General features: G+C 48.2%; 1 protein-coding gene across 1 annotated transcript in view; it reads left to right on the plus strand.

Moving 5' to 3' along the window:
• The window catches only part of sema3fb (sema domain, immunoglobulin domain (Ig), short basic domain, secreted, (semaphorin) 3Fb), a 256,825-nt gene that overhangs the window by 183,702 nt on the left and 59,064 nt on the right, over window positions 1-14,059 (plus strand). Inside the window, exon 6 of the mRNA XM_038812020.1 lies at window positions 2,020-2,185. Within this exon, the coding sequence (XP_038667948.1) occupies window positions 2,020-2,185 (166 nt within the window). The remainder of the gene's footprint in view (window positions 1-2,019; window positions 2,186-14,059) is intronic.

Consider the following 14,059-nt stretch of genomic DNA (forward strand, 5'->3'; position numbering starts at 1 on the left):
CCCCCCCCCCCCCCCCCCCCCCCCCATCCCACCACCACCACCACCCTCCCCCATCCCTCACTCCGTCAAAGAACTTCTCAAGTGTGAAATGTGCAGGAGAAACAAATTGAATTTGTTCCTCATCCATTACGGAATGCCGAATGATGGGATGGGGGGATGGGGAGGGGTGGGTGGATACACTTTCTAGGGTTGTTGCTGCCTTCTGCAACCTCACCAAAATGGCCATTTTCCTACACAGGCCTGAATGTTAGCAGGCCGTTCAACCATGAGGCCTAGTCGGACCTTATCCCCCCTCTACACCCAGCCAGATTCCAGCAAGGGTCGCTGGATAGCATTCGGAAGCAATGACCTTTGCTAATTTCCTTCCTCTCCGCCCCTCCTAACTTCCCTAGTTAAGGGGCAGAGGAGCCATTTGTTACAGTCACAACTGAGATCTGTTATATCAGAACAGACTGGGAATTGGATCAAGCCTTGCCTTGCTCGTCCCCATAGCTGAGTTCAACACTGTGTGGGGTCCACTAACCCACTGAGTAGCATTCAAGGCTGACTTGCTGATCTCCAAACAATTCCAATCATGGGTACCATTGTACGTTCCCTTCGAAGCTGGGTCCTCGTTTTGGATTTTGCAGCAGTTTGATAATTTGGCTGTTATGCTTATGAACTCTGTGAAGGTGGGCAGCACGGTGGCGCAGTGGCTAGCACTGCTGCCTCACGGTGCCGAGGTCCCAGGTTCGACCACGACTCTGGGTCGCTGTCCGTGTGGAGTTTGCACATTCTCCCGTGTTTGCGTGGGTTTCGCCCCCACAACCCAAAGATGTGCAGGGTAGGTGGATTGGCCACGCTAAATTGCCCATTAATTGGAAAAAATGAATTGGATACTCTAAAAAATTTTTTTAAAGAACTCTGTGAAGGTTTGAGCTTTTCTCATTGCCCGATATGTCCTTGACTGGGTAAAAACAGAAAATGCAGGCTGTGCACAGCAGCTATGTTGCATCCGAAAAGAGGAGGGACCCGTTAACATGCTTAGACCACTTGTCAGGATTCTCAATGAAGATGTTCGCGCTCAAAAAGATTTGCCTGTCTTTTCAAACGCTGACTGACGTGCTGCATATTTACAGGAGAATGCCTCCCCAATGTCCCAGCTTACTTGTTAGAGGGTCCTTGAGTCCCCACTCTCAGCCCACCTCATAAGGGCAGGCATCCCTGAGCCTGACCCCCAGCAGGAGCAATCTACCTCCCAGACACCTTGGCTTTGCCAGCCTGGCACGCAAGTGCCAGTACCAAGGTGCCCGGGAGGCAGTGGGAGTGACAGGACACCATTCTGTCCAGAGCTCAACCACACAGGGACCTCCGGTGGCCTGGGAGACCCCCCCCCCCCCCCCCCCCCAGATGCCGTTATGACTGGTCCACATTTGAGGCGCCTCATGAGATTTAGCGGCCTAGTTGCGCCTGGAGTCAGGCACAAGGAGGCCGTTCCATCGGGATCCACCTCTTTGGTATCGTTTAATGGAGGGTGTCAGTTAGCTATGGTCTAGTCTTCAAGCTTGCATTCGGAAGAAACCTGGCCGAGACTACCCAAATTCCTGTCACTCAATCAGTGCCATGTCAGGACCCTGATCCGCAACAGTCAAATCCAGATTCAAACCAGGATGCCTAAGGTGAACACATGGTGTGACATCTCACATCACCACTCAGTGCCGTGTTCCTGTTGAGAAAGTATGTCAAACACATTGTGAGTTTTCTTGGAATTGTAGTAATATGCGATCACGTTCCCAGATTGCTGTTTAGTTCCATCTATTGGACACAATCAGAGAGACAGAAGAACAAACAGTTACTGAAAACCAATCGTGAGGAGTCAGAGGCTGTTCATTTTTCCACTTAGTGCACATTTATTAAGGCTTTGTTTATAAGTGTATCCATAGCCAATTGTTCTTTAAGTACCTCTATTTGAATATTATTGTTGAATGCAGGCTGTCGAGGTTCGTTTACTGCATAGGAATAATTTAATACCCCTCATCCTCCACCATTCTCTTTCTCAGTCATATACTCTTTTACCTCTCGGCAGATGGCGAGCTCTACGCAGGCGTCTACATTGACTTCATGGGAACGGACGCCGCCATCTTTCGCACCATGGGCAAGCAAACTGCCATGAGGACCGACCAGTACAATTCCCGTTGGCTGAACGGTGAGTGAGCGCAACAATCGACTGTGGGCTCCGCGGTGCCCAAATAAAAATGGGCATCAAGGGCCCGGATTGCAGTGAGGCCTTTGCTGTTCCCCTCCGATATCCGCCTTCTGACTTTGCGTGGATACAGCAGCTCCTTCACTGATCTATATTTGCTGAGGACCAGGCATGGATCAAAAGACTAAAGAAGTGGGTCAAAAAGGTGGAGATAAATGCAGGAGATACAGAAAGGAATTTTGCTGGAGAACTGGCTTGCGAAATTAGATTTTCATCCTTGAAGTGTGTGTCAGGAAAATTCCCAGCACTAATCGCCCAGCTCGGGAGAAAGTGTCTGCAAATGGCAGATCTTGATTGCCAGCGTGAATAGGGGGATGAGGGAGCGGAGAATCAGGCCAGCTGATCCAGGAAGAATTACACAAGCAGCAGTTTCAACAAGCTTAATGGATGTCAGGGCTCTCAGCCAAGCCTCATTAGGTATGCTGAAGGCCCAGACAGTCATTAGAGTACTAGAACAGCTAGTTCTTGTTTAGCTCACTCGGCTGGACAGCTAGCATGTGATGGAGGGCAAGGCCAATGGTAAATCAACACCAGTCAGCTCTCCACCTCAAAGGAGAAAGCGGACCATGGTGACTTAACTTTATTAACTTTATTAATTAAGAACACCTAGTTCTGGAGGTGAGGAAACATTGTTTGGTTGACAGCTCAGGCTCTCTGATCTCTGTTGTCAATTTCAGAATGTTTGTTTACACAAGTTGAGTGTTGTTGAGGGCTTGTGTGTTTTGTTATTGATACTTTAAACGTTCTGGATGACTAACACTTTGATTGTAGCAAAAGGATTTTCTTTTAACACAGGAAAAAGTTATAAAATAACTTTCTAAAGGTTATGTTACAAATATCACTATTCACCAGAGGGTTCATTGGTTCTAAACAGTGTATAGTCAGTCAATGGGCATGGAAGTGCCGCAGCTTGGCATAGGGGGCATGAGGTGCCATTGGGGTGGATGGAAGGGCAGTGCTTAACATACCTTTTAAAAGATCCCCTCATGCAGTCGAGGAATCATGGCTCCTCTGAAGAGCTGTGAACCATGATTCTTTAAAAGACTGGCCTGACTGCATGGAAGTCACAGAGGAGAAGCAGACACCTCTCTCAGCAATGGAGCTGGTCAGGTCGGGAGTGCCAGATGTGAGCTTTTGACAGGAACCAGCCCGCATCCTCTAAAGGCAGTTCCGAAATTCAGACAGCCCAGAAATGGGGTACGGAATCCCGGAATTGGACCCACGCACCATTTCTTAAGCCCCCCCCCCCCCCCCCCCCCCCCCCCCCCCCACCCCCGAGTGACCCTGACTCACTGAAAATCAAGCCTGTGGCTTAATTTTATTCAGCAGGCCCGAAGGTTAATCACTTTGTAACTGTGCAGTTCCTTCTTATTCTGCAGGCAAGGGGCATTTACGTATGTGGAGTTCCTGCTTCTTCAGCGGGGAAAGGGTTACTCATTCCACACCCGTGCAGTCGGCCTGTGTCTTTTCGTCTGGCAGGGTAGCATTCATTCGGCTGTAATTCCTGTCAGCGGCTTTACCTGTTTTGTGATCCGCTCACTAACTGGGTTTTAATCCTGGCTGTTCCACCAGGATGTGATTGTGGACGGGCTGGGGAACTGCACACAGTCTCCCACCTGCAAGCTAAGGTCATATCCCGAGCAGTATGTGGTATAGTGACGGGATGTGACAGGTACACTGCCTCGCATCTTTCACTGTGTCAGCCACAATAAATGGTAATGGGAGGCAGGGCAGCTAGATGAAGTGATTTATTTCTTTGCTTCCCTTGTTGCGATAGCTATTAACACAGGATTAACATCCCAAGAATGTTGAAAGGACAGAGCAGTCTCCCCCCCCCCCCCCCCCCCAACCCTCCTCTCCCTATTTTCTTTGTAAATTAGCTGTCGACTGTTGCTTCTTTATCGTAATAGGCTCAACGATGTTATTAGCCTGTTGGAGGGAGGAAGCATTTTTCCAGGCAATGGGTTGTGGAGGGGTGTTAACACTGCCACTCAGTCTATGCAGGGTATGATTACAGTGCCTCTCTCTCAGGCTGGTAGAAGCCCACCTTCCACAAGCTCTGGTGTTGTGTGTAGAATGTGCAGGAGAGTGTCAGCATTGGGAGAGACAAAGGGAATACTGCAAACGCTTAAAATTCAGAACAAATACAGAGCAGATTGGCCAGCATCTGAACCAGGAAAAAGCATTTTTAAATAATCAGGTGTTCCAAAATAGCAAATATTGAACATTGCTGGGAAATATTGAAATACTCCAGCTTGATTATACACGAAAGAACATGAAATGTAATTTGTAGTTATTGAATTCAGTGGTTAGTTCACCATAATGCAAAGGGCGGCACGGTAGCACAGTGGGTAGCACGGTTGCTTCACAGCGCCGGGGTCCCAGGTTCGATTCTCGCTTGGGTCACTGCCTGTGCGGAGTCTGCACGTTCTCCCCGTGTCTGCATGGGTTTCCTCCGGATGCTCCGGTTTCCTCCCACAAGTCCCGAAAGACGCACTGTTAGGTAATTTGGACATTCTGAATTCTCCCTCTGTGTACCCGAACAGGTGCCGGAATGTGGCGACTAGGGACTTTTCACAGTAACTTAATTGCCGTGTTAATGTCCAAAGATGTGCAGGTTAGTTGGATTGGCCATGCTAAATTGCCCTTAGTGTCCAAAATTGCCCTTAGTGTTAGAACATAGAACATAGAACAGTACAGCACAGAACAGGCCCTTCGGCCCTCGATGTTGTGCCGAGCCATGATCACCCTACTCAAACCCACGTATCCACCCTATACCCGTAACCCAACAACCCCCCCTTAACCTTACTTTTTAGGACACTACGGGCAATTTAGCATGGCCAATCCACCTAAACCGCACATCTTTGGACTGTGGGAGGAAACCGGAGCACCCGGGTGGGGATACTGGGTTATGGGGATAGGGTGGAGGTGTGGGCTTGGGTAGGGTGCTCTTTCCAAGAGCCGGTGCAGACTCGATGGGCTGAATGGCCTCCTTCTGCACTGTAAATTCTATGATTAATGTAAGCCTACTTCTGACAATAAAGACTATTATTATTATAACGCAGTGTTTAAAATACATCGACATTTTATGTTCGACTGTTGTTGCTGTAACAACAAGTTTGCCGTAATCATTTTTTCTGCCTACTGTTTGCAAAGCAATCTCTGAATCATAGAATTATTACAGCAGAGGAGGCCATTCAGCCCATCGAATCTGCACCGGCTCTCCAAATGACCATCATGGCTTAGTGCCATTCCTCTGTCTTTTCCCCATACCACTGCATATTGTTTCTGTCCAACGCCCTCTTGAATGCCTCAATTGAACCTGCCTCCAGCACTCTTCCAGGCAGTGTATTCCAGACCCCAACCACTCATTGGGTGGGATTTACTGGCTGTTCACGCCGGTGGGAAAATCCGGTCCCACACCGGCGCACGGATTTCCCGGCGATGAGGGGTGCTGTTACCGGGAAATCCCGGCTTCTGAGAAACACGCAGCGGGGTGCTCGGTAAATCCCACCCATTGCGTGGAAATGTTTTTCTCCCATCGCATTTGCTTCTTTTGCAATTCTTCTCAAATCTGTGTCCTCTCGTTTATGATCCTTTTACGAGCGGGAACAGTTTCTCCACATGTGCTCCATCCAGGCCCCTCATGATTTGGAACAACTCTATCAAATCTCCTCTCGGCCTTCTCCCCTCCAAGGAGAACATTCCCAACCTCTCCAACCTACCCTCACAATTGAAGTTTCTCATCCCTGGAAACATCTGTGTAAACCACTTCTGCACTCTGGCCAATGCATTTACATTCTTCCTATCGTGTGGCCCCCAATATTCCAGCTGAGGTCGAACTAGTCTCTTGTGTAAGTATAGCATAACCTTCTTGCTCTTGTACTCTCTGGCCCTATCAATAAACCCCAGGATACTGTGTCTATTTAGAGCAGGGAATTGAGAAGTGGGCAACTTCTCTTCTTCAGAGAAGGTCCATGAGACTGATTACTTGAGAAGTAAAGGAACATGTGAGTGACTGAAAGGCTGAAGTATATTTGAAGTGCAGTAACTGCTATGATGTAGCGATGATGAGCAAGAGGAACCTTCCAGGTTCCAGCCCTTCCCGCTGGTGAGATCTTCTGGTCTCGCTGATGGTGACCCCACCCTATGGCACCTTCCACGGCAGCGGAGGATGAGGGGCATTCTAAAGCCAGTAGCTATCGACAGGACCGGATGATTCCGCCTTTGGCCAGTGGCGGGCCGCTTCCGTCAACGGAAAATCCGTCAGTGGAGCCAGAAAATCCCGCCCCTCGTGTCATATATTGGTGTCGATATATCCCTTCAATTGAAAATGAAATGAAATGAAAATCGCTTATTGTCACGAGTAGACTTCAATGAAGTTACTGTGAAAAGCCCCTAGTCACCACATTCCGGCGCCTGTTCGGGGAGGCTGTTACGGGAATCGAACCGTGCTGCTGGCCTGCTTGGTCTGCTTTCAAAGCCAGCGATTTATCCCAGTGTGCTAAACAGAATTGGAAACCCGGAGAACATTTGCCCATCTCTCTGGAACAGCAGGTTTTATAATCGGCCGGGAATTCACTTGTCCTGCTTATTCCCCAAGGATTAACGTGGAAATTATTCCCAGTGAGTAGAATAGGAGAGGTTAATCTGGAGGAATGTTGGGCGTAATTCTCCGGATTCCTTTTTCCTGCCGGCAGCGAGCCCGGCCTGCGGGAAATCCCATTGACAAGCGGCGGAAATGCAGAATCCTGTAGCCATTGAACGGCATGCCACCAAGAAACACACGGCTGAGGGAAACAGAGAATATCAGAAAGCCCTTCTTCAAGCAACTCGTGATAAATCAGTAATGTTGAGGGTGGGAGGAACAAAATATTATTCATGGCATGTTGTGATAATGGAGCGTAGGTTTCCATACAAGGATGAGGTTGATGGACCAAACCAACCACCCTCTTCAGTACTTTTTAAAAATAAATTTAGAGTTACCAATTATTTTCTTTCCAAGGGTCTATTTAGTGTGGCCAATCCACCTACTCATCTTTGGGTTGTGGGGGTGAGACCCATGTAGACACGGGGAGAATGTGTAAACTCCACATGGACAGTGACCTAGGGCCGAGATGGAATCTGGGCCCTCAGCGCCGTAGTCCCAGTGCTAACCAATGTGCCACCGTTCCCCCCCCCCACCCCAACTTCAGTACTTTTGCTGTGTGATATTTGTGGTCTTTGTCAGACCCTCGGGTTGGTTTTAACTGAAAGTGCCTGTGGGAAATTCTGACTGACCTCCTTAACACCTGACCCGATTTTACTTTCCAAAGTCAGTCTGCCATTGGTTAGATTTGGTTAAAATCGTACCCGGGAGCTTTTGCATCCAATGCGTCACAAGTTAACCAAGCTTGTGGTGGTCTGTGGTAACAGTGTGACTTCACTCCCAAGCACCGATGCTGACATTTCCCCCTCATTATGTTCCCCAAGCCTTTGTCCGCCATCAGCGATCCCGTTTACCCCCTCGCACTTTGGCTCACTCTGCCCCGTTCAGTTGCAGCATCAGAGTGGTATCCAACAGCTGGGTTCAGCTGCATTGGCATCCCTGCCTCGGGCAGCTGTGTAAATAGACACAGATCTAGGGTTACTGGTGTCAGGTTAAAGCGATGCTCATGTCGACATGACTGAGTTATACATTGTTAGCAGTTAAAAGTGAAAATATTTCAAGTATTTAAGCGGTCCCTGTAATGCAACAAAAATACATCTTATCAACCAGGCTCATCTCCGATCGTTTATCTGCTCCTCGCTTAACTCTTGAAGGACTATCATCACTGAGTTTTTAAAAAAAATCTCACTCCAAGCAATGTCCAGGGGGAAGAATTGCTCCTGTGGCTATAGACAGCGACATTTTGGAAATAGGTTTATGAATACATTGCCAGCCACAAGAGAAGGTATTCCTGGTTCTGTTCATCTCCCACCGCAGCCCCCCCCCCCCCCCCCCCCCCCCCCCCCCCCCCGCCCCCAGCAGCTAACAATTCATGGGCACAGATTGTTCCAGAAATCAAAAATCTTGTGAAAAGAAAAATGACACCATCCTTTTCATTGTAAGTTTGGCTTTCTTTGCTCTGATCTTTGCCAGCTGTCACACAGTCTTGCAAGAGAAAAGCAGAATCGCAGATCTGCTGTAAAATCACAAAGGAAATGCATAGCCCAAGAAGAAGAGAGAGTGAAAGGCACATTCTAACCTTTCTCCCTTCAATCTGGGCGCTAAATCTGTCCTCAGATAGGGACTCGCGGTTTACTGACAGGACTTCCTCCTGTAACGCATCGCACTTGTGCCCGTGACTGTACGCAGACGAGGTGCACAAAAGAGGCATAATTGTAGCATTGTCTGTCGTCGCATTTTTTGTGCTGCCTTCTTTGTTCCCACACCAGAGGCTAATTATCTGTTCAGTTTCAGCCAGACTGCTTGCAATACCTCATGATGCAGGGCAGACAGATTAATGAGGAGTGAGAGGCTCTGCTGTCAGGTGCATCAAGCAGAAAACAATTTCTCCTGCATTCTCTACCCGCCCATTTACCTTTGTCTCTCGTTTCGTCTGCTCTTCCATTTTTACCTGTCTCCAACTCTCTCTCTTTTACATTTACATTTCCTTCATTTTGCGCTCTGTCTGTCTGTCCATTCCTCCCTCTATTTCCCTGTCTGTGTTTCCCGGACTTTTTATCCTTCTGACTCCATGTCTTATATTTCCTTCTGTCTCATTACTCTGTCAGCCTCTTTTATCTATCTTGTTCTCCATTGGTTAATCCCTGGTTTCCCTCCCTCTGTCTGTCTCCATCCTCCTGTTCTGCCCTATTCATTTCTGCTTGGAACCAAATTTAAAACAACAAATTTGTTCATTAAATAAAAGGGGAATGAAGAGAACCCCCAAATAATTCAATGGAATGCGACCTCTCACAAACCAGACTTGTTTCTTTCCGCCTTTTAATCTCCTTTTCTCAGCAACGTTTCCCCTGCTCGTCCTAAAACCACTGGCTCCGCACTAGAGACAGTTCAGCAGGTGACCTAAACCCCTGGCACCTTTTGGTGGTTATTCTTCTCACAAGAGCAGCGTCAGACTACTGGCAGGTTATATTCAACTAGAGGAGTTTCACTACCCATTCTAATCCTGAACCATGCATACATTTCCAGCAGGGGTCACCAGAGAGCAATCTGCAGGTAAGGTAGCGTAAGTAAAGTTGCCATAGTCCCAGGTAACCATAGGCTGACTGGTGGTGAATTAACCTGAGGATCACAACATCTCAGGCAAGGGGCTTGATTGAGAGGCAGAGTCTTCATGAATAACCTCAGCCGGCACTGACATTGAACCGGCGCTGCTGGCCTCGCTCTGCATCGCAAACCGGCTGTCCAGCCAACTGAGCTGGACTGGCGTAGTGTACTTATTGCTGGGCTACCATCTGGACTAATGATCCAGAGTTGTGAGCTCAAATTCCACCTCAGCTGGGAAATTGTTCGATTTTGTTTTATGGCAGCATGGTGGCACAGTGGTTGGCACTGCTGCCTCACAGTACCATGACCCGAGTTCAATTCTGACCGTCTTGTTATACTCTTGACTTAGCATAAGCTGCTTCCTTGATGTGCACTCTGACAAAGGAAGGTTCAAACGTGGAGATAACTTCAACACGTTTATTAAACTATTAACAATTCTCCTACTCGGATTCGACTCTACTGTTAATCCTTCTATAGCTACTCAGACTGACGAACCAGTCTGCTGCAATCCACGTGGTGGGTGTGATGTTCAATCAACCCTGTGTCTGTACTCACTGAGTGTCTTCACTGGAAAGAGGAAGATCATGTGTGCTGTGTCCTTTTTATATGAGTTGGTGTAATGCCCTCCTGTGGTGGTGTCACCTCTGTGTGTATCGTGAATGCCCATTGGTCGTGTCCTATCTTACTGACCTATTGGTTGAATGTCTGTATGTCATGTCTCTGGTGCTCCCTCTAGTGTCTAGCTAGTCTACGTGTACTTGCATTAACATCTTGTGTATCTACAGTGATGCATATCACCACACTGACCTTGGTGACTCTGTGGAATTTGTACACTCTCCCTGTGTCCAGATGTTCCGGTTTCCTCCCACAGTCCAAAGATGTGCCGGTTAGGTGGGGTTACAGGTATGGGGCAGGGGAGTGGGCCTAGGTGAGGTGCTCATTCGGAGGGTGAGTGCAAACCCGATGGCCCGAATAGCCTCCTTCTGCACTGTGGCGATTCTACGATAAGAACAGATTTTGTTCTATTTTTTTATTCCATTCTTAAAGTTACAAAGCCAATGCACAGAGTGGACCCTTAATCCGCCTCATTGCTTGCTCTAGAAAACTATGCCGTTTCCGATTTAATCCAATTCATGGAGACATACAAGATCCAAGCTGACAAGAAAAGGTATTGCACCTCATCTTGGGCTTGACCTGATGCTTGATGAACATCCAGTATCATTAATGACAATAAAACTAACGAATTGACGTAAAACCCTATCAGGTTCACTCATGTCCTTTCGGAAAGGCAATTGCCTGTCGCTTACCTGACCTGGCCAGTTGAGAATCCAGAACAACAGCAATGTGTGTGACTCATGTGCATAAATTTTTAAAAAGAGAGAATAGGAACTCTTGAATACCTTTTCCTTCAATTCAGGGGTAAAGACAAATAGCAATGCCCCATCTCCCACCAATCCTGAGTCCATCATAACTCACCCTGTGGCCAGATTTCACCTTGAAACCTTTCAGGTTTATGATGACTGACTGTTTAAACTTGCTGAATCATTAGTTGGTTCTCTTTTGTTGAGGTTGGATCATTGTCCATACATACATGGGCGTCACAGTAGCACAGTGGTTAGCACTGTTGTTTCACAGCGGCAGGGACCCGGGTTCAATTGCCGGCTTGGGTCACTGTCTGTGCGGAGTCTGCACGTTCTCCCCGTGTCTGCGTGGGTTTCCTCCGGGTGCTCCAGTTTCCTCCCACATGTCCCGAAAGACGTGCTGTTAGGTGAATTGGGCGTTCTGAATTCCCCCTCAGTGTACCTGAACAGGTGCCCGAGTGTGGCGACTAAGGGATTTTCACAGTAACTTCATTGTAGTGTTAATGTAGCCTACTTGTGACACTAATAAAGATATTATTATGGGCAACAGAAGGGCAGGAGGGGGTGGCCAAATGAGGGCGGACTCTGCAATAGAACTTGGAGGATTACCCCTGCTGCCTCATTTTTAACATTGGTCTCCCTTCAAGAATCATTCATTCAGCCACATGGAGACCACATTTTCCTGAGCACCACCAGTTCCAGTCAGGGCAGCTCAATATTGCACGGGTTGGGGGTCTCAAATAGCTGCTCGGCGGCTAGGCCTACTCATTTCTTATGCAAGGGGCTTTATTATTTCAGGCACAAGACTTGGACAGCTCATATTTTGCTTCTACCAATATGGCGACCCACTCCCAGCACAGAATGAGTGTGCACCACTCATTGTGCACCACTCATTGTGCACCACTCATTGTGCACCACTGTCCACCAAATTGGATGCCTAGAGTTCCCACTTAGTACATGAAAAATGCCTATGGCACCTTCGTATTTCCAGGATGCCTTGCTAGAGTACTCAACTCAGTATATTATGTAATCACACTCCCAAGTGATACATTACAATGAGGCGCTCATGTATTGGGTTGGGGGGGAGAGAAAAGCAAAAAAAAGAAAGGAATTTCTTTAATAGGTCTTCTGCTCCATGAGCGGTAGGCTACTAGATTACTGAATATCCCAGACCCTTTCAAAGCTACTTGGCCATATGAAGTTCAGAGCCCATGTGTATAATAACTTGGTCCGATTCTAGCTAAACATGGAAGAACTAACTGTCTGCAGTAACTCACGTTCAGTCATTAACCACTAACATGTCCAAATAGCTGCACGCATACTTGATTCCAGTGCAATTCCAATCCATCACAGTTCCAATGGACCTGTTTACCTTGGAGTCTCATTGTACAAGAGTCTGGGAATATTCAGTATTAGTGTAGGTAAAACTTTAACTTTTTCTAAATTGATTATTTCTGGTTTTCGCCCCGCTCACCACTCCTCACTCACTTCACGTTGCCTAGGGAGACGGGGAAGGCCGGCTAGACAGGCCTGCACTAACCCTGCCTTGCAACAGCTCTTAGGAGGTGGGTAAAAATGGTGTTCTGAAACTGTTCAGGCTGTTGTTTAGCACTGAGTCTTCCTGAATTTGGACTAAGACAGCAATTGAAGTGTGTTCGGGTAGGGTTCACAGTGTTGAGCCATTGGGCAGAGTTTCTTGCACCACTCGATGACATAGACCCCTCTGTGACCACACTAATGTGATGGACCCACTCGCAAGCTACAGATTCTGAAGCGTTATTCTCAGGGCTTTTTCTGTAGCAACCATAGAAGCTCAGAACACAACAGGAGGCCATTCAGCCCATATCAGCTCCAAAGCCCACTATCACACCCACCCCTTCATAAACAACATTGGCGATGATCAGGAGTGCAGGGTACAATTCAGCTTTCATCTCATGCTTTATCTTTGAGGATTTAGTTCTGTAGATTTTGCGGCCTGTTTGAGGTTTTTAAGGGGTACACTATATGGCTAAGTCGTTTCAGACACCACCAAATGGAACTCAAAGCAGAGAGTGCGAGTCAATCTGTTGGCAGGATGATGCTGGATCTTCTGGAACCTGGTCAGCATTTTTCCCCTTCCACTCCCTGAGTATCAGTTTAAATCCTTCCAGTGTTCCACCTGTTTGCGATGATTTTGAAGATTACGTTTGTGAGCCGCCATTTAGAGTCTGGTGGCTTGTGGTAGCGAGTTAAATGCAGCTCAAAACACCTCCGCGATACGACTGGACCGCATAATGGTACCGTGAGAAAGTAAGAGTGAAATTTATATTGCTCCCTTCATGAGTCTGGGACGTCCCAAAGCACTTTACATGCCATGAAGTACTTTTGAAGTTCAGCCACGGCAGTAATGCACAAAACGCAACAACCAATTTATGCAGTCAGGTTCCCCAAAGAACAATGTGATAATGACCAGGCAATGTTACTGTTAGTGATGTTTGCCGAGGGACACAAATTGGCCAGGACACCAGGGATAACTCCCCTGATCACCATATAGTTACAGCTGTGGGATCTTTGAGATCCACCAGAGAGTTTGGATGATGCCTGCGTTTAATGTCCCACTCCAAACCTGGCACCTTGGACAATGGATTGTCCAGATTTTTTGTTCATGACTCTGGAGTGGTTAACTTTCTGACTGAGAGAAGTGTTGCTGCCCACACCGTGAGCCCAGAGGGGTGGCCTGTGTGTTACGGTGAAACAAAATACATTTGCGGACTGCATTTGTCAGCTCTGCCTCAGTTGGTAGCACTGTTGCCTCTTGAGTTATTAGATTTCCACTTCAAGTCCTGTTCCACAGTTTGAAAGCAAAACTCCAGGCTGGCACTCCAGGGGAGAAATTCTCCGACCCCCCACAGGGTCGGAGAATCACCCAGGACCGGTGAAAATCTCGCCCCCGCCGTGGCTGGAATTTTCAGCCACCCAGGAATTGGCGGGGGCGGGAATCGTGCCGCGCCGATCGGCGAGCCCCCTGCGGCGATTCTTCGGCCCTCCCGCCGCTGAGAGTCCTCTCCCGCTGCCGTGGTTTCAACCACCTCTGGTGGCAGCTGGATTGGCGGCGCGAGCGGGGTCCTTGGGGGGGGGGGGGGGGGGCGGGCCGATTGGACCCCGGTTGGTGCTCCCACGGTGGCCAGGCCCACGATCGGGGCCCACCGATCAGCGGGCGGGCAA

This window comes from Scyliorhinus canicula, chromosome 11 (assembly GCF_902713615.1).
Source record: "Scyliorhinus canicula chromosome 11, sScyCan1.1, whole genome shotgun sequence".
NCBI lineage: Eukaryota > Metazoa > Chordata > Chondrichthyes > Carcharhiniformes > Scyliorhinidae > Scyliorhinus > Scyliorhinus canicula.